The sequence below is a fragment of the Bombus huntii genome, chromosome 1, assembly GCF_024542735.1.
Source record: "Bombus huntii isolate Logan2020A chromosome 1, iyBomHunt1.1, whole genome shotgun sequence".
Classification (NCBI taxonomy): domain Eukaryota; kingdom Metazoa; phylum Arthropoda; class Insecta; order Hymenoptera; family Apidae; genus Bombus; species Bombus huntii.
The window spans coordinates 20,584,828-20,605,435 of NC_066238.1; the positions used below are offsets into that span (position 1 = coordinate 20,584,828).

Below are 20,608 nucleotides of genomic sequence, written 5' to 3' on the forward strand. Positions count from 1 at the left end.
GCTACAAAATTAATTCCTGTCCATTAAAATCAACAATATTATGAAATTAATGCAATCTCGCAAAGAAAAATTTGAAAATCCGCGCGTTCGAAGAATCACTTTTGTCGATCGATGCCGCGTAAAGATGATTCAGAAACCTACCATTAGATGGTGTCTCTGAGTACAGAACACAGGGCACGACGCAGGATGTTCTAGTGGCACCGGAATTGGACTTAGTTGTGCATAGACAATTAGTCAGTTATGTTACGGACGTGGGGGAAAGTGGTATAGTTCCACCTTGTATGGTGAATATACGATCTAGGCGTATTCGTTTGAAAGACAAGCGTGTGAAAACCCGAGATTTTTCTGTTTACGTATGTTTTCACTTTTACATTATAAAGTATTCGTAAAAGCTTGACAGTTAAACAGACACGCAAGATCACATTCTGTTATTGGTAGAAAGTGCACGAATGGTTGGAAAATCGCTGTCCACTGTTTAATAACCACCACGTGTGTGCAGCTATGAGTTCAATCGTACTAGGCGTGTATAACGATCGAAACATTCCGTGCAGTAATCGTATTGAGAATCTGCAAGTGGTTCGGGAAACAAGCACGCATAAAAAATAAGGAAAACAGGGAGATCGTGCAACAGTAACGCAGGTATATACTGGGAAGAAATTTGATACTTCGTAATATAGAAAGTATACAAAGAATAATGCCCGATGGTCGAGGGAGCGCGGTGCATGGCGTAATGCCACCGCATTATTTGCATGAGTTGCCGGCAGAGGATGAGAAGAGGTTCGAAAAGATATTTCAAAAACTAGATCTCGATGGAAACGGGCGAATCGATGTGAAAGATCTGTCTAAAGCGCTTCGTAATGTTGGAGTCGATAAATACTACGCGGAGGTAATTCTATAATTCATATTTTATTTGGTAGATGTTCGTAAACACTACTGTATACGATCGAAGTGCATAACGTAGATGCATGCAATTTTTGAGTATTGAATAGAAATTAATATTTACATGTATAACGCTTTATTACTTTTTTTAAGATAGTTTTGGAACGATTAGGAATTTATAAAATACATACATATATTTCATATAGATAGAGTACTGTTTTGTTAAGTAGCTGGGACAGTTGTTTTGTTAATGTCTTGTTAACTGGTTGTCGCTATCCCTACCATTGCTTCATAGATCGGTACTCCGGCATTATAGTAATGCTTTTCTAACTGACCATGGGTCAGAATTTTATCTGGCCAGCCATTGAGCAATATATATATTTGTAGCAAATTCCAAACATCTCTCTCCTCCGTTAAATGTGAGTGAGATACTGTCAGCTGGCACATATTTATTTGTTTTATAAATATAACACTTGCGAAGTCAGTTCTACATCTACATGACACTTTGTACATTCGAAATTGCGATATTCATTTGTTTTTCCATAGAAGTATTATTATTTCTTATCTCACTCTAACTTTCTATTAATTTAAAATTTTTGGTATAGATCACTCTTTGTTAAAAAATCAGATTCGGTTCTAATTCCTGGTCAATTAGCAAGGCAATATATGTAATGAAATATGTACTTCACTTATTGTTAGTGAATATTCATACTGTACGGTCGAACTGTATAATGCGGATGCATACAACTGTCCAATGTTAAATAAAAGTTACTTTCTACATATACGATATTCTTTAAATTTTTCAGACATTATTTAAATGCATTATAAATGTTTTTAAAATATATTTTATATATATGACTTCATCGAATGCGTACGCACGCATTGCGCGCTATGCAGTAAATTTGACTGCAGATATCGCATAAAAAGCTTGACACTAACCTTTATTAGAAATCTCCATTGTTCTCTAATAATGGAATGCATATTTTGACTATTCCATTTTAATTTCTAATAACTTTGAAAAATTGCAACAAAAATTTCTTATTAATTGAATGTTTATCAATTCATAAAAAGTAATAATTAAATAAATTGTATAAAAAATGATAGTTAACAATAAAAATATGAGCCATAAATACTGTATATTTATTAGTTATAAAATAATTTATATGGGACATTTTAATTATTATATAATATCGATAAAGTTTAATTTAAAAATCGTGAATCCGGTTGTTTAACGCTTTATTAAACAGTAGATATTTTTTCTCTAACTCACATTCCAATTTATTTATATTTCTGAGATACTCGCATTACAAATTTTATTTTATCTTACATTTTTATATAACTAATGTAGTAACGACCTTGAATATACTGTAAGCTAGTCCGATTTAAGATATTCAAAAGATTTTATTTAATTTAAGGAAGGTTGTCGCTGCAGTTTGTAGTTAATACAATTTACGTAATTTCATCAAGGCTAATACCCAGTGTTATACTATTTTTTAAAGCTTCAACGGAAAAACGCGTTCTAATATACAAATTCAAAGCAAATTTTTATTTATTTATGTATCAAAATTATTGGAAGAAAACATTTTTCATTTATCAAAAATTTATCGAGATCGATCTGGATAAATTTTTATTTCTCTCAGAAATACACATATGTATACGTTAATTTCTTGAATAATTTTTATACAATTTGAGCGTTTTGCTTTTTTTCAGCAATTTTTGGCCAGTTCGGATAGTACTAAAAGCGGTGATATTACACTAGCAGAATTTATACACTACGTTCGCGAACATGAAAAAAATCTGCGTCTGCAATTCTCTCATCTTGACAAGAACAAGGATGGTCAGTAGATGTACGAAAAAATGACTATTGTGCAATGTACATAACAGAGAACTTGATGTCTACCTCTGTTAGCGACTTCCCTAGACACTTTTATTTAAAGTAATTTTTTATGCATTGATTTTTGATGCACACTATTTCATGGACATTAATTGACTGAAATATATTCTATTGTTATTAAATACCTATTTTTCTCTTACACATTACAACATAAAAATAATTACAAATTTTTTTGCATAATATTCTATTTTTGATAAAATTTCTTAGTTATTATTAAAAATTTTATTATAAACTTTCGAAAAAAGAGAACTAGTTTCCCTAAAGTTCGAAATTTACTGTATATAACTGTTGTAAAAGTTTTAAATTATAAATTTCATTAAAGAAGTAAGTGAAATTGGTTAAAATTATTTCGAAATTTTAGCAAAAAATAGAATTCTACATTTGATTTAAAATTAAATGGTTAAAGAGTCGCTTTCCATAAATAGTACTTTTTATGTATCATTTTATACACGGATGACAATCTTAAGTTTACTCAGTGTCGAGGAAATAAACCGCAATCTATAAGTTCATAATCGTTGTTCTTTTCTTCGTTTACCTGTTAGTACTTAACTTGTTAATGTAATAAACAAACGGTAACATAATATTCGTCATATTGTAATTGAAATTCATTTCCGCAGGTAAAATCGATTTAGAGGAATTGATAAAAGCATTCGAAGAATTGGGAATAAAAATGGATTATAATGAAGCGAAGAAGTTATTGCAGCGGTTAGTACAATGCACAACAACGTATTTTAATATTTTATTTTTTAGTCTGATATAAAGATTTTTTATTTATGTAAACAACAAAATAAAATACAGTTTATAATATCGATTTGTAGAATGGACAAAGATGGAAGTCTTACTATAAGCTTTAACGAATGGCGAGATTTTTTGCTGTATGCACCGAGTACCGATCTTCTAGGTCTTATTGAATACTGGCATCATACAAACGTAAGTAATTATTATGATGTACATTACATTATGATCTACATTAATAATCACTCGGTATTCTTATATATTTATGAGTGCAAATATTCAGAGAATACATAAAAATATATAAAATACACGTTATAATTTTTAGTAGACTATATAGATTCTATTTCGTTCCATCATAAAATTATATAAAAATCTGCAGTCTAATAATTGCTACACATTATTTTATACAGAATATCACGACTGTTTTTATTGATTTCTAATATGTGTTTTACCTATCATTATATGATATTTGATGAAATGTCGACGGTAGTATCATAAAACAAATAAATCTGGGACCATCTACTACTCTATATACTAATTGTACGATGAACTCATGGGTGTAGTTCGTGTATGTATACGGAAAAATGATCGAGTCGATTTAAACCTCTGATTCGTTGACAGAGAAGGCTTGACCGGAGGTGTGACGTAGCGATTGTCATTCAAAATGACCTTGATAGTCTTCCAGCTGTTTCTACCACTTTTCCCCGCTAAAACGCATCCCCTTCCTTCTTTGACTTGATTTCGCCACGCATGCGCTGTTCGGACAAACAATTTTCTTGCACATGCGCCTTCATTTTGTACGAGTATAGTATTTTATTGCTAGAGCAAAGAAGAGAAAAGTAAGAAATCTAACGACCAACGATGTTTCGTGAAGATGAATTTGAAATCTTTAAATTGTGATCGTTTTCTTCGGTATAACAGAGAATACCTACAACAGTGAAAAAGACGTTAGTTGAAGCAAGGGTGATCGAACAAAACAATCTTATAAATGGAGTTTTGTATCGATTTTTCTATCTTTCTTCATACTTTCATTTAATAGAAGAGAAACCATTAAAGTAACGTAATGTAGTAGCATTTAACTTTTAAGTTCGGTTCGAATATTAACATCTCTTAATTTTATTTTGCAATTATTTGGCATTGTCAGACTTTTATCAGAGACTTTTGGTCATTTCGACGTCTATTAGTGATAAACTTGAAATAACAACTTAATTTTGCATAACTATTATGATTATTATTTAAAAGAATAGCGTAAATATTGTTTACTAAAACGTGCATATATATGTTAGATAATATGTGGGTAAAGAACAAAAAACAATTACGGATTGGAATCAATATTTTGTTATTGTCTATAGACAGTAAATTAATTTAAAGACTATCGATGATATTTAACGGAAAATATCTCTGTTTTTTCATCATGTTGTAGTTTAAATTTAACCGTATACCGCGGAATTTTTCAGCATAGTGAAATATTTCGCAATGTTTCGTCAGCCGTGCACTCACTTACTGTGCGAGGTCATCGTATTCAGGAGACAGAAAGTGCTGTACTACAAATTTGCAACTGAATAATTCCAACACTAATATTTCTTAATTTGAAATCTGAAATATTCAAATTAAAAATATTTCAAATCTGAATCATAGTTTATAATTAAACACGAATCATGTGAAAAGCTAAAATTTTAAAATACCATAAAACAATTTTATTTTTTGTTTATAATTGCAAAATACGTTGTGGTATATATATATAATTTTTCAAAAATTAATTTTTACCATATACTAAATATATAAAAATTTCAAATATTTTAAGGGCGGAAGTGAAATAATGCTGATGATCGAAGATCTATCATTCAGGTCTCTATTAGTTTTCTCACGTGATGACGCATTTAATTATTCACGTGCGTGCATATTATGGCTGCAACAGTCTCAGTCTATATATGACTCACATACATAATGCATACAAATTCTACCTAGGAATCAACATGGCGTGAACAAAATTTCACTTTTTCATGCTCTTTTTACCTACGCAGCCTTTTCGCCGCACATTCAATGGTTACAAACAGTGTATTACTATTTAATTGTATTTAACACCATTGTATTTAATTAATCAATCAGATTAAAACATATTAAATTTCATATGACTTAATAGATATTTTCATATGATTACTACAAATTTGTCAGTATAAAAACCAAATGTATAGAATCTGACGAAGAAAAACACTTTATAAAAAAACAAAGCTATACGTGAATACTTTTTGTAGCCACTGTATAAAGAAAATTGTTAAAATATTTCTTTTACCGACTGATTAAGTACGACCGCCGCGTGTGACTAACAATGAGTTAGCTTGCTTCTTATGGTATTCAGTTTTCTGTGCCGGAATAGTTGACTTTCACGTGAAAGGAGGCCACGTGGCTACACGTCCTTCTCAAATGCACTAACGCGCCAGTTAATATACACAAGCGTTCTAAATTGGAACATCAATAGGAGTTTGGATTATTACAATGATGCTATCTGTTATTCATCACTATTGTAAAAATAAATTCTCCTTAATGTGAGAAAATGTAAATTATATTGAATTGACAATGATTATAGAACAGTAGTCAGTATTCCACAAATTATCTTAGATTCTGAATTAATTTTTAATGTTATTAATAGATAAGGGGGTGTACTTTGATATAATGTACTTAAAAAGAAAAACAACTTATTCAGTCCCAAAATTTTTACAATAGATGACAAATCCATGTTTTCTGGCAAAGCTAATTTCATACTTAATATTTAAAATACGATAACCAATACTTTCGGAATCAATATTTTTCAAAGAAATCCCATAACTAAGTTTATTAAAAAAGGCAGTTTTGCTAATAGATGTATATCGCTGACAAAATATTGAACTTTAAAATTGTTTTCAAATGAGAAGCTAAAAACGTGACATCGTTAAAAAATGTTTAGAACAAAATTATGATGCGCAGTTTATTTTACATATTTTATGTATTGTTGGATATTACGTGCATTCTGTAAATTTCTGGGTCTTGGAATTTTTCATAAATGCGAAAACATCTACTTATAATTATCATTGCCCTATGGTCTTTGTATTTTAACATATTTAACGACTTAATAAAATATCAATTGGTATAGCAAATTTTTTAACAAACTGAAAATTAACCACGTTGCAAATATGGAAAGCTAAAATCAGTTTACGACAGGTATACAAAGTACTTTGAGTAACGTGACGTAGTAGGCAAGAAAGTAGTGGGGGCTTCCCCGTCTAGACGGCCATATGTCATATCTTTGTTTCAATACTCGTATCCGTATATCCGTACTGTTCTTGGGCACTCTTCAGTCTTGAGATCGGACTCCGAGCTCTCAAATCGCTGACTAATGGCGAGGCTCGTTTTATCTAGTTCCCCTCTGTATTTCGTTCAACAAGATTCGCTTAACATTATTCATATCTTCGCCCTGTGTCCTCTATAATGTGTTAGGTACACGTATAAATTGTTCGATTGAAGTTCAATTCGATTTTTTAATATCAACAAGAAAAGATTATTTAGTGAATACGACTTCAATTATATTCTTCAAATAATGTACACGTTGAAAAATCCAGGATTTCTGAAACATGATTGTGTTTCGTCCACTTGTATGGTGTGTGAGGAATTTCTTCAGAATTACCATGAATTATTGCAAAGGGTAAGCGATTCCTTCTCCGATGTAATAACGCAATTATCTATAAACACCGAAAAAGATGACAAGTTTAAATGTGATTAAGAATTTCATTGTGATTTTAATTTTTTTCAAACTTTAAATATAATACTCTCATAAGGAAGGAAGGGAAAAGAAGAGTTTAAGATTGTTTTAATTATTATTATTCTGTATGAATTTTTATAAAATTTTAGTCTTAAGGATTATAATAAGATAGTAAGAATATTTTGTATTGATATGGATATTTGTGAGAGGTTATAAGGCCGCGTAGAGGTTATGGCTGAAAATATCACGTGGTGGACAATGGAGAAAGCAGAGGTTTAAACATATCGCTAAACTTTCCTTCAACGTATCTTTCGAATAAATTTCTTGAGAAATTTATTGAATTTCAATAAGCGTGGTTTAATATGAAAATTTATTCATAACTTAGAAGTATCAAAATATATAATTATTTTATGATACTATAGAAATTTCATTAATTTTATTAATCATGTATATATGATGTATCTAGAAATTTGGTAACATAATTAACATTGGATTTACGATAAATGATGACAGCTGTCAGAACGGACAAACGAATAACTCGTACGCAAGATTAAATGAAGTTATGTTTTAACAAGGAATGTGTACCCGGCAATCGCGAAGCATCAAACGATGATTCATCGTGAATGCAAACCTTTTTCTTCTCTAGTTCGTTCCAGATTGTTCTGCACAAAAGTCTGTCATTGCTAGCTGAACTTTACGCGGGAAATTTTACAATTGCTTTTACAATTGGTTCTAGTTAAGCAAAGCACATCAAAACTGAAATTTTATAATAGCTTTTAAACAAATAGGAAAATAAGTGGGTAATTGAATTGTTATATAAATCGTTGAATTATTTAAAAAATAAAAATTTATTTACTAGTGAGTAGGGAAATATGCGAATGAAATTCAGAAATTTAAAATGAAATTATCCTGTTGCTATCTATGAAGATTTATTTACTGCATGTAGAGTACCAATTATTATCAGAAATACCATTTGGAAGAAGCCTGGGTAGGAGTATTGTATGAGTATCAAAAAATATATACAATAAAAAATTAAAAATGAAATTATATTATTGTCATCTATGAAAATTTATTTATGACTATTGTCAGAAGTGACGTTTGTGGGATGCTTGGGTAGGAGTATTGTATAATGTCAACAGAATTGCATAATGTTCATGCATGTAGAAGTATACAATAGACAGTCTATTTCTAGAATTACTATCCCTTGTGCATTTTAGATTTTTATATATGTAGAATGAAAGTTAACAAATCTCACTTTTAAAAAGCGAAGGAAAGATTACTATTCTTTAAATTATTTTATCCCTTGGAATATAAAAATTGTAAAGATATTGCAAAATAATTGGCATACATTTCTGAAACAAATATGTATAATATGCAATATAAAGTAAGTGCTGTAGCTTGTAACCAGGCGATTGTTATTTGACACTTGAGTCTTGATATCGGTTTCCCTTAAGTTTCATTTGTGTTTTATGACTTAAGACATAATAATATAACTCTACCGACCAACAATTCTGCATTATTTTATCACTCTTTTACTACATCATAAATCATAATAAAAATAAATTAGCAAAAGTATCATACATATTCTTCTTTTACTGTTAATATTAAAAGGTAAAAACCATTTTAAATATATATTTTGTAAATATAGAACCATTTAAATAATGCCAATAAATACTAACAATTGAACTACTCACGAGAACAACTGAATAGTTCCGAAAGTCAAAAGATGGAAACTTTAAATATTTAATCGCGGTTGATAAACGTCTGTCTTTGATTAGATTTATCAGAGTATCATTTTAATCAAAACATCTCAGTGTGTCTAGATTAACGCGAAACGCATGTTACTCATATCTTATGTACAATAATTTTAATTTAAGAATTCTCTGCAAACAGAATAAGTGAATTGTTTCGTGAACGAAAACATCACAAATTACTTTTAATTAATCGAAAGTAGAGGTCTCTATTTGTATGTAAATACATGCGTATTAAAAATATTTGTACTTCAATCATTATAAATTTTGGTACACAAAACCTTACACGTTATGTAGTATGTTAAATGACCTCTATTCCGAAAAAACATATTTAACACTGCTTTAAATAGTTAAAGCTAACTATAAGAAAAAACAAACGGTGTACTAGTTAACATTAATGTTTTCTAAAGTCACTACCATTTTACATGTCAGGTTTTTCTCGCAATAAAAATGATTGTTGTGAGTCAAAAGCATTACGCTTAATTAACTATAGTTTACTCTTCTTCAGCTACCGGAATTGTGCGCCTTCTAGGTATTTAGCTAGATTCAGAATTAGCGACCTGTCACGTGATTAAGGTGTTCTCACATGTAAAAGAAATAATAAGCGAATTGAAGAAAATTTTAAAGTTAGGTTTGGGCAAGGTACCAAATTGCTTTGTTGGCTTCTGGCCAGACTTAACTGCAGAAACCTGCATACTTCGTTTCTCTCAGTCGTTCTTTGGATTTATTCAGTTTTAAATCGAGTTTTTCATCCTTATCCTTCGAACAAGCACAAAAAACTGTTCCATGATGGATAGCGTGGATATAGATACAGATATTATTCTTTAGTTTAACGTAAAGTTAAGTATCTACGATCGGTATTTCTTTTATTTATTTTACTCGGTTCTTTGTTTCCCAAGCGATATGACGTTTCCGAGAAAAACTCTCGCAATAGATAAGTTTGCTTCTCTATTCGTTTTCATCGGGTCTTATTACTAAACTGCGGATGTTGATGCAATTTTATATTTTTATGAGCATAATTAAAGAAATGGAATCTAAATAAAAATTTGTTTCATTTACTAAATATTATAATAAGTATTCTATTTTAGATATTTTATGTACTTTTGCATTCTGTAGATTTTTTAAACATTCACAGTTTACTTACATTTCAGTTCAAACATCTTGTACGGATATCGACATATCTTCCTTTAAGGTCATATCATCTTTCTTAATAAATACATCTAGAGTGTTACTTGAGATTCAGTAGAAATACATTTTTTCACATGAATTGTGCTAGTTGGGAAATTAACTATAACGTTTACAACATTAAGATCGTCCACTTGATTCCTTGCGAATATGTTCACAATTAATAGGCGTATGCTGCTATCGATTGCCTTTTTACACAAAGATATCGATAATAGCTGCTTGTATAATCAATCAAAGGCGTGCAAGGTCAAAATCTAATTCAGTGAAACCTAACTGCGTCAAAGTTCTTTGGTAGCAGTTTCTATCCTTTTTTATACCTAATTTACCGAAGCGGAAATAAAATCCGTTTTTTTCTTCTTATTGTTATTCAGGTACTTTTGCCGCTCATTGTATCAAGGAGAACAACTTTGCCGCATATTTTTGATCAACCATTTACCTTTCTCGTCAAAAGTCTCGCTTATAGAACTTAAAATACAAGTACGCGTAAATAAATAACGTGTATTTTTATTGTAGGATCGCGTCTAGTACATATCATGTTAATGGCCTCATGTTAATGACATAATAATGATGTTTAGGACATTAAAAAAACAAACATATATAGATGTCAAGTTAATAACAAATATTTGCATTTTCAAGCGATCTGCTAATATTAAGCTTATCGTACAATTATTTTTTCGTGATAAAATAGATTTAAAGCTAATTACCTAAGTTATTAATATGTCTGCAAAACCGCTAAACGTTTCCCCTTCGTTTCGTTTACATACGTGTTAGAATATTTATTTCAGGCAAACCCGACGAACGAAATATTTCTAGAAATTACATTTTTGAAAATTATATAAAGGATTGTCATTAATTCGCATAACTTTCACTACAAAATTATCCAAAACTTAATTGACTCGAAACGTCCAGCTGCTTTCTAAATGTAGATAGCGTCTATGTATATATATGGAGTTTCATAATTGTTTGAAATAGCGTTTTAAAAAGTTCGATTATTTGATGAGAGAAATCGTGTTGAATTATAAGAAAAATGAAGAAAACTTAATCGCAAAATATGATGTAATGTCTGGAACTGATAAGAAAGTTGAAAACCCGAACTGTGTTTGAATAATTTGAGAAGCATATAGTTGATCGGAGTTCAAGAATTATCTGACACGTGGTACGCGAACTACCGGCAAAGCGTAGCTGAATATGTATTATAATGAGACTGGTGTTAACCAGTGAACACTGGTTCAAAATGTATTGGAAGATAAGCGGTCGTTGAAACGTTTATTTTTCAGACGAACGTTAAAATTATTGCTTTTAAATTTTTCAGTGAAAATCAACGACGTCCTAATAAAATTTGATATTATCTAAGTATTCAATATTATCGAATAATCCATTTAAATATCCAAATCAATGACTAATATAAGATATTTCTTGTAATTAGGTCAAATCATCAGTTGGAAATGAAGATAGGAAATAAAAAAAGAATATTATTAGGAAAAATTAAATAATTTAAAGTGAAAACAAAGGAACATATCGATTGGTGTATAAAAAAGATATTTAAAAGTGTAGAAATGTCTTAAAAATTTCCGAGATTCTTCCTGCACTTTTGGAGCATATCATGTATCATGTAATATTCTTGAAATTCTTGTTTATCTTCTATAATTTTAAATCCACGATTGTATACAATAAAAACACCCTGTATATATGTGTTTGAGTCGTACAAGTTGTCAATTTTTTTTTTAGTATTTTGACAATAATGAGAGTCACATGTATTTATGCATAACAGCTAAATGTCAAAATCACAAAATATGCCGGGTAAAAGGTTAATCGTTAATGAAGTAATCATGCACGACTTATCAAAGTTAAAACTATATTTTCGCGGTACGGTTCCTTTTAAATGCAAAGTGGAGGTTCGTTTTTGGTGCGTTCATTAGTTAGGGTACTTGTTTGTAGAGATAAGATCTAATAATTATATTGGTTATTGCTTTTTTTCAGTATATGGACATTGGGGAGGACATTGGTGTCCCTGAGGATTTCACAACTGGTGAAATGGTCTCTGGAATGTGGTGGCGACATTTGGTGTCCGGTGGTGTAGCAGGTGGTGTATCACGCACATGTACGGCGCCTTTGGATCGTATTAAAGTTTACTTGCAGGTGGGTTTGCAATAGAAAAATCCCAATAAATTTGTTTTATAAAGTTAAATAAAAAAATTCAAACTATTTAACTTTATGTAATGTAATTTATTAAAATTTCTGAAAAGTCAGAAAACGATTATCTTAGTGGATTGAAAAAATAAGGAAAAGAGAAACTAAAGCTCAAATGTATACAATGGCTCAGAACAGTATTTGAATACCTATGCAAACTTTTATGGATACATTATATGTATTATCTAAAATAGACTCAACTATTAACTACCAAGTTTGATTCAAATTTTATCATGTTTATAATTGTGACAGTCATGTCTCATTATAGCACTCATGAAATTTCAAGATGTTCTATACAGCAAATATGATGTATAACATGGAAGTTTTCTATGGTAAATGTGCAAATATTTCCATTGAGCTATTGTAGGCATAGTTTAATAAAATATAGAATCAAAATATTAGATACGTATTAAAAATTAAAATCACAGTTAAATGAATAGCTCTCTACTTTACTTTATTTTAAAGAAAAATGCTTTCAGGTACATGGAACGCGACACTGCAAAATCAGGAGTTGCTTCAGGTACATGCTGCGTGAAGGTGGCTCTATCAGCCTGTGGAGAGGAAATGGTATAAATGTACTTAAAATTGGACCAGAGAGTGCGCTGAAATTCATGGCTTATGAGCAAATTAAGAGAACGATTAAAGGAGATGACGTTAGAGAGCTCGGACTTTATGAACGATTAATGGCTGGATCTTTAGCTGGTGGGATTAGTCAATCAGCCATATATCCACTTGAGGTATGAAATTCACGTAACATACCGTAACACCAATGTAATATTTTCATTATTTTTTAGTGATATTGTTCGTGATATATTGCAGGTGCTCAAAACTAGATTTGCTCTTAGAAAAACAGGAGAGTATTCGGGTTTAGTAGATGCAACAAAAAAGATATATAGACAAGGTGGTTTGAAATCTTTTTATAGAGGCTATATTCCTAATTTAATGGGAATAATTCCATATGCTGGTATTGACTTGGCTGTGTACGAGGTAAGTATATAAAAAATGATTGATAGTTAGTAATCTTTAGTTGAAATATTATTCTTTTTTTTTTTGTATAGACTTTGAAAAACAGGTATTTACAAACACACGACAAAAATGAACAACCACCCTTCTGGATATTGTTATTATGCGGAACAGCTTCAAGCACAGCCGGTCAAGTGTGCTCGTATCCACTAGCGCTAGTCAGAACGCGGTTGCAAGCAGATATGTCTCCAGGGAAGCCTAATACTATGGTTGCTGTTTTTAAGGAAATTATTAAAAATGAAGGTATTCGCGGTTTGTATAGAGGTTTAACCCCAAACTTTTTAAAGGTATGGAATAATTTACATAACGATTAATTTTTGATAAATGGAGATCATAAATTATTCATATATTTTTTATTTGTTTTTTTTTAGGTTGCACCAGCTGTGTCGATTAGTTACATGGTGTATGAAACCGTCAGGGATTTCTTGGGTGTTAATATGACGTGATGATTATTTATTTTAGGTGATATTAATTTAACTAAATTATTCTTTAATTACATCATAATGTATACAAGCAAGCCAGTCGTTGGTTGAACAAACAATTCGGCATGTTCTGCCTTTTGTTATATGTAATATCGCTTATTTATTGTTAACTCGAAGCTTCTACGATTATTTAAGCATTTGCCATTCTATTTTCCAATTGTATATCACACTATTAAACTCATAGAACATATTTATAACAAATTTCACATAAGGAGATAAGTATAACAAAAGTGGCCAGCATAAAGAATTTTAATTAATTTCCAATGAGTTCACATTTATACACTCCGTGTATACATCATGCTAACTAGTTTAAACGTATTCATTGTTATGACTTACACTTATATTTCGCTTCTATGAAGAAGAACAAAAGTGTAAATTTATAATTTCGAAATAGAAATGATAGTATAAAGACCAGTAGAAGAAAAGAAAATAGTATTATGTCTTATAATTTTATTTTGATCGTTTTTTATGGAGAGGAAATAAGGATGTGGTTGATAGTTGTAATATTAAAGAAAAAAGGAATTCCTGTACGATCCATGTACGATTTGCAAGTCAAGTAATCTACAGATGGAAATGTAATTTTATGAAAATGTAAACGAATGTATTGTTTAGAAAATACATTAGATAATGTTGCAAATTCTGAAAATAGGAGGATCGAGTTATATTATTGCTGTGATATGTATGGTTATAAGCTAAATTGGAAACATAATTCAGTGCATAACATCCTATCAATTTTGTAAATGCGTTTTATTTTTATTGTAAATTTCTTCCAGTATTTAATGATAATAACGAAAATAATAATACCAATAGTAATAATAATAACAAATCCGCTATTATCAAGGTGTTATGCTATGAGTTATTGCAAACACTGCACATCTATAATTTATGTGTTAAACTTGTTCCATGAACGAGTACTCTATCCGCGATATTACATTTATTACACGCATTGTTTTAACATAATTCTCTGATTAAATGAATCTTGTAGGCATGTTATGTATATTCTATGTATTATAAATATGTATATTTAAACTCCAAAGAAGTACATCACGATATAGCATTATATTCGTGCCTGTTTACTTCTTTCTTCAAAATAATCACGAGTGTTGAGTGATGACGATAAAAAAATAATAGTTTCACAATTTATCTTTGGACAAGTATCAGGTATTATTTTCACGTATATTTTTAAAATCAAAGATGTCCTCTTATTTTTTCCATCACGTTTTTAACATAAACGAAATATAATTTAAATAAAGTAGCTACAAATTACAAAACCCATTTTTTCTGGGTACTTCTAGCATTTATATTAGATGTACGTACTGTATAGAAACATTTAACTGAATCAACATTTTCGATTACTTTTTTAAGTCTATAGAATGTTCGTTGTGCTTTGGAGTAGAATTTTATAAATAATCCATACGAATTTGGAAGAACCGTAAAAAAGTAATTTGACGTGTCGTTTAAAATTAAAACGTTTTACAGCATTACGCAGTTAATACAAATTATAACGGAAGTGACGATTGTCATGTGAAAAAGATGTAAATTAATAGTTTTTTAGTTCTTTTTATGGCTTGATATCTATTGTACACATAAAATTTTTGTAAAAAAATAAAGATAATTTATTAAATATTGTAAAAATTTTAGTTCCTAAGTAATTAGCACTGATTACTGAATTTGACTGATAGCGGATGTTATCTGTTAAGTGCATATTACAAACGATATTCCTGCCTCGAACAATATACATACATTAATGATATTAATTCCATATTATGATATACAAAAATATGCATCGTATAAAAATAGTCACTTTTTGCTGCATACTTATTTATATATATCAATACTTATTAATTTTATATAAACTACCAAAGATAGAGAATGTCTTTTACGATCTACTAAACGAAGATATAATATTTATACTAGATATATCTATTTACTTCTGTATACAAAATGACAATGATTATGATATTTTCTCGTGCAAATAAAATACTGAATAAAGATTTTAAATAATTACTTTGCTTACTGTTTTTCGATCCCATGATAAATATTTCAATACAGAATTAAATAGAAATTGCTATGAGAATTACATACTATTATATATTGTTCTATTGATGGTATGATATAAACAATAAAAATATATTCACATTTTTATATATATATTTTTTTACCATAAGGATTTTATTTTAATGTTTTATTTAGTAAATATTTGTATTTTTGCTTGGATTTCTTGAATTATTTATTTTTATGAAAAACATAATTTATGATAAATCGAATTACGTAATGTTAAATATATTTGTAATTACATAATATTTTAATTTTTTATATTTATTATATCTAGATAAAAATAAATATTGCTAAATATTTGTACGTTTTTGAAACGTATACTGTCTTATTTTAGCATCCAAGATATTTGCTACTTAAAAATTTTTTAAGCCATTTTTGTTTTATATGATTTTCTAAATTTATTAAGATGATATAATAAGCATAAACCGCAGTTTGATGATAATAATAATGAATGAGTAATGTGGTATAAAAATGCTTTACCTTATTATACTTTATACCCATTATAATTAAATGTTTACAAATTGAGATGAAAAAATAAAATATTGGAAACTAATATTAAAATATGTAACAGAACCTAATATATTTCAAATGATATTAACATCACAATAAACAAATATCAATCTTTGAGCAATAAATTACAAAAAATGTCATTTAGTTACTTTTCTATTATTAGGTATCTTAAGTAAGATGCACATACGTATATAAAAGTAAGCTCAAAAAATTTGCTGAGCATTAGGACAAGATATTAACATGGAATGTCATAGTCAATTTAATGGAATGTGGTTTAGGCTGTTTCTAGAAATTTTGCAGCATCTTCATCTAGGACCCAATACAATTCTCCATTGTGGGGTTGAACACGAGCAGCTGGCAAATTTTCTCTATCTTGCAAAACTCGCTGTTAGATATTAAATATTAAGAATAAAAATACTTTACATGAATTATAACTTAAAAATTAGTTTCCTTTAACCTTCAATGAAATAATCACCTTAACAATTCCAGCTTTACCATATCCGGTAATAGCAAATATGCATCTTTTTGCATTATTTATCACAGGAAGAGTGAGAGTAATACGAGATAGAGGTGGCTTAGGAGAATCATTAATAGGACAAACCCACAAGCTTGCTTCGTTTAAAAGTTTGTGACCAGGGAAAAGAGAGCATATATGTCCATCTAGACCCAATCCCAAAAGAAGCACATCAAAACATGGAACACGGTCAGGAGGGAAAAATACAGACATCTTCTTAATGTAATCTTTTGCAACATCTTCAGCTATAAGTATAATAATGTAATTATATAACTGCTATTTTATGGGAAAAAAAAGAAGAAAGAGATTATAGATTGAAAGATATTATTTTACCAGACAGATCAGGATTAATTTTTATAAATTGTTCTTCAGTTATTGGTATTTTTCCAATCAACTTTGATTTATATACTCCATAAGTAGAATCATTGCTATCGAAAGGAACAACTCTTTCATCACAGAAGAAGAAATACCATTTACTCCAATCAGTTGTAACATTAGGTAAACTGTCAACCAATAATTGTACCAAAGACCCCCCTGACAAATAATTTCAAAATTTTATTATTAGTTTAATATTTTAATGTAAAAAAATAACTTTTGTTCTTGTAAGAGGTATAAATGGTATATGTAAGAGGTATAAATTAATATTGGAAATAAAAAAATGAAAAAAGATATTATTGTAAAAACAATAACCTGCTCGCTTAAATTGGAATCAAATGAAAAAAGAAATAAATATAAAATCTCGTCAATTGCATAATTTTTTACAGCATGTATAACCTATAAATGTACGTATTTTAAATGCAGATATTACTTTCAGATTTTCTTTAAAATATATCTTATAAGGATGGAACACTCAATGGACATGATTAATCATCTGTTTTTATCATTTTTGTATTTATAGTGTTTATGTGAGAAGTATATCACCTGATAGTCCGACTTTAAACGTATCACCAATAGTAAGTGCTTCTTCAGCACTCGTTTGAAGAAGGTTAGACAAACATGACACTACGGTTCCATCCCGAGGCTCGACTAGTATTTTCTCCATTATTTATAAGTAATTTTAAAATAACACTTAAATTTCTAATCGTAAATAAACGAAGAACTCTACGTGAACAGTGAGACTCGTCTTGAGTATAAAGACGTAAGGTAGTATTAGATATACATATAGAATCGGTTAACAGTAATCAGAAATCAGAATACAGCATTGGACATTCACGATGACACGTGATAAACTCGCAATACTATCTTCTAAATGTAACACTATGATCGCGCCGCCAATTTGTTTTGTGTTTGTGTATGAACGTATCTTTGTCCAACATGAAATTACGCTATGAAGTACATCGCTTATTATAAAAAATTTATTATTTATATTTCAGTATTTATACTATTTTATCGATTTATATTTGAGCATGTAACAGCAATATTTATTTTAATTCATGTTTCATAATTCTTCAAAAATTGAAACTATTTCATTTTATACTATGTAATCTCTGATCTAATAAATTTCTTTGAAAAGCGAAATGCATTTATTTATCAATACAAATCCAAAGTTTTTATGAAATGGATCATATTTATAAAATAAAATTTTGATACGAATTTTAGGTTATAAAGTCTTCAATGATAACTGGAATATTTGACTCAGTGAAGCAGTATGATCAAGTCAAGATGTGCAATGTTGTACACTTACTGAATATAAGAGTGATTTAGATGATTATTAGTCATTTTTTTGAAAATACTACGTAACAATCATGTCATTTTGTATGAGACTTGCTCGAAGCAAACCCATCCGTTTATTAGGGAGTATAGCTATCAAATGTTGGGCTTTCTCTGGAACTTATATACTTGCCTGTTTCCTTCTATATTGGTTGTACGGTGGGATTTCTGCTTTCTTTCTACTTTGTTTTGCTACTACAGGTATATCTATTAATGTCTTCTATCAAATTTTTATGTTTCTAACAATGGTAGGTGTGTATCTTAATCAATATATATTGTAGGTATATTGTATCATAGAGAAGATCAACTTGTTTATCGTCCAGAGTCACCAGCTAATTCTCGGATATATGTTCCTGCACCTTCGATATTTAATTTACCTTATCAAAGCATTTATACTAGATCAGGGGATGGTACCATATTACACATGTTTTTTATTTCTCAACCAGAGGATAGAATAAAAAAGGTGCCTACTTTGTTATTTCTTCATGGAAATGCTGGTAATGTAGGACATAGGTCAGTGACTTTTGCCACTTTATCATATAATTTTATTTTGTAATATGAGATAATAATTCTAGAACTATATTTCAGACTAAAAAATGCAGTTGGATTATACCATACTATCCAATGTAACATTTTAATGTTGGAGTATAGAGGCTATGGTTTATCACAAGGATCACCATCTGAAGAAGGTTTATACATGGATGCTCGTGCAGGAATTGATTATTTATCTAGTAGAACTGATATAAATACTAATGAAATAATCGTATTTGGTAGATCATTAGGTACTTATATTTTTTAAATGAGTCATTTTTATGAGTTTTATAGTGTATGTTTAATATGCTCTAATATTTCTATAGGTGGTGCTGTAGCTGTCAATTTAGCTACAAAGCCAGAAAATTCACAAAGAATTTGGTGTCTTATTCTTGAGAACACTTTTACTAGCATTCCTGATATAGCTGCACTACTTTTTGGATTGAGATGTTTACAATATTTACCCCTTTTTTTATATAAAAATAAGGTAAGATAATTTCTCTTATAAGTTAGTTTCTTTCAGTTGAATCATTTCTAGTTGAGTCATTTTGTATTGTAGTATCTGTCCATCCTCAAAGTGCGGTCAGTAACGGTACCTACATTATTTATTTCTGGTTTAGCGGATACATTAGTGCCTCCACGTATGATGCAAGAACTTTACAAGAACTGCAAAAGTCCGTGTAAAAAAATACTTTCGATTTCAGGAGGTACACACAATGAAACGTGGTGTCAACCTCGATATTACAAAAATATATGTAATTTTTTAAATGAATTGAGGGAAAATCCTCCAGTCCAAGTGACGTCTAGTCACTGGCAAATAGACGATATATAAAGACAAATTGCAAAGCTCACTTTACGTCCAAAGCGATGATTACATTTTAAAAATTGTCCATCTTAACAAATAAAAAAAAAGATAGATTAATGTATCAGGATAAGTTATTAATCTTTATTGTGATCAAACAATTTAATTACAAACACAATTTAGCTCATAATTAATGCGGATCAATCTTCTATGAGAATATTTTATTAAAACATATATTAAGATTGCAATATTGGAAGTGATGCAATGTTTGAGATCATCGAAATATCATGATTTAAATTTAGTTAAGTGTCTGTCATGCACTTGAAATTTGTGAATAACTAAATAAGACCTTAAATCCTTCCAATACGTAGGGTATTTTTAGGAAATGTTTAGATAGTCTTAGTTAACTATTTTCATCGAAAATGGGCTGTTTTTGTATAAAAAAAAATATATACAATTATACGAATACTAATGTATTTATATGTGTGAATTAGAAATATATATTTATTTTAATGTTTTGATAAATATATTATTATATATATATATTCTTATACATGTATTTATACACACATTATATGTTCAAGATAACATTTTATTTATTCATTTTT

At 29.4% G+C, this 20,608-nt stretch overlaps 3 protein-coding genes and 1 long non-coding RNA gene across 13 annotated transcripts; 2 read left to right on the forward strand and 2 right to left on the reverse strand.

Moving 5' to 3' along the window:
- The first annotated feature begins 185 nt into the window (after nt 1-185).
- Nucleotides 186-14,937, forward strand: LOC126864774 (calcium-binding mitochondrial carrier protein SCaMC-2). 9 transcript variants are annotated; one of them, XM_050616482.1, is made up of 9 exons: nt 186-886; nt 2,590-2,716; nt 3,391-3,478; nt 3,592-3,703; nt 12,161-12,319; nt 12,850-13,107; nt 13,190-13,357; nt 13,429-13,680; nt 13,765-14,937. In XM_050616482.1, exons 1-9 carry the CDS (start codon nt 695-697, stop codon nt 13,837-13,839), a joined length of 1,431 nt encoding a protein of 476 aa, XP_050472439.1. In that variant the 5' UTR covers nt 186-694; the 3' UTR covers nt 13,840-14,937. The 9 variants fall into 9 exon arrangements, with proteins under 9 accessions (XP_050472439.1, XP_050472456.1, XP_050472448.1 ...); XM_050616499.1 differs by lacking the exon at nt 2,590-2,716 and having other exon boundaries at nt 739-886; XM_050616491.1 differs by lacking the exon at nt 186-886 and having other exon boundaries at nt 2,590-2,726.
- LOC126864900 (uncharacterized) lies at nt 9,962-10,556 on the reverse strand. The gene is made up of 2 exons (XR_007689370.1): nt 10,140-10,556; nt 9,962-10,029 (listed from the first exon to the last, which is right to left on the reverse strand). It is a non-coding gene; the product is annotated as an uncharacterized LOC126864900 (long non-coding RNA).
- A 1,551-nt stretch (nt 14,938-16,488) lies between the features above and the next one.
- LOC126864849 (6-phosphogluconolactonase) lies at nt 16,489-18,146 on the reverse strand. The gene is made up of 4 exons (XM_050616696.1): nt 17,879-18,146; nt 17,291-17,491; nt 16,919-17,202; nt 16,489-16,828 (listed from the first exon to the last, which is right to left on the reverse strand). The coding sequence occupies exons 1-4, from the start codon at nt 17,997-17,999 to the stop codon at nt 16,718-16,720; spliced, it is 717 nt and encodes a 238-aa protein (XP_050472653.1). The 5' UTR covers nt 18,000-18,146; the 3' UTR covers nt 16,489-16,717.
- LOC126864822 (protein ABHD13) lies at nt 17,953-20,543 on the forward strand. 2 transcript variants are annotated; one of them, XM_050616647.1, is made up of 6 exons: nt 17,953-18,100; nt 18,557-18,868; nt 18,949-19,180; nt 19,256-19,449; nt 19,525-19,685; nt 19,758-20,543. In XM_050616647.1, the coding sequence occupies exons 2-6, from the start codon at nt 18,703-18,705 to the stop codon at nt 20,028-20,030; spliced, it is 1,026 nt and encodes a 341-aa protein (XP_050472604.1). In that variant the 5' UTR covers nt 17,953-18,100; nt 18,557-18,702; the 3' UTR covers nt 20,031-20,543. The 2 variants fall into 2 exon arrangements, with proteins under 2 accessions (XP_050472604.1, XP_050472594.1); XM_050616637.1 differs by lacking the exon at nt 17,953-18,100 and adding an exon at nt 18,147-18,289.
- Nucleotides 20,544-20,608: the final 65 nt, after the last annotated feature.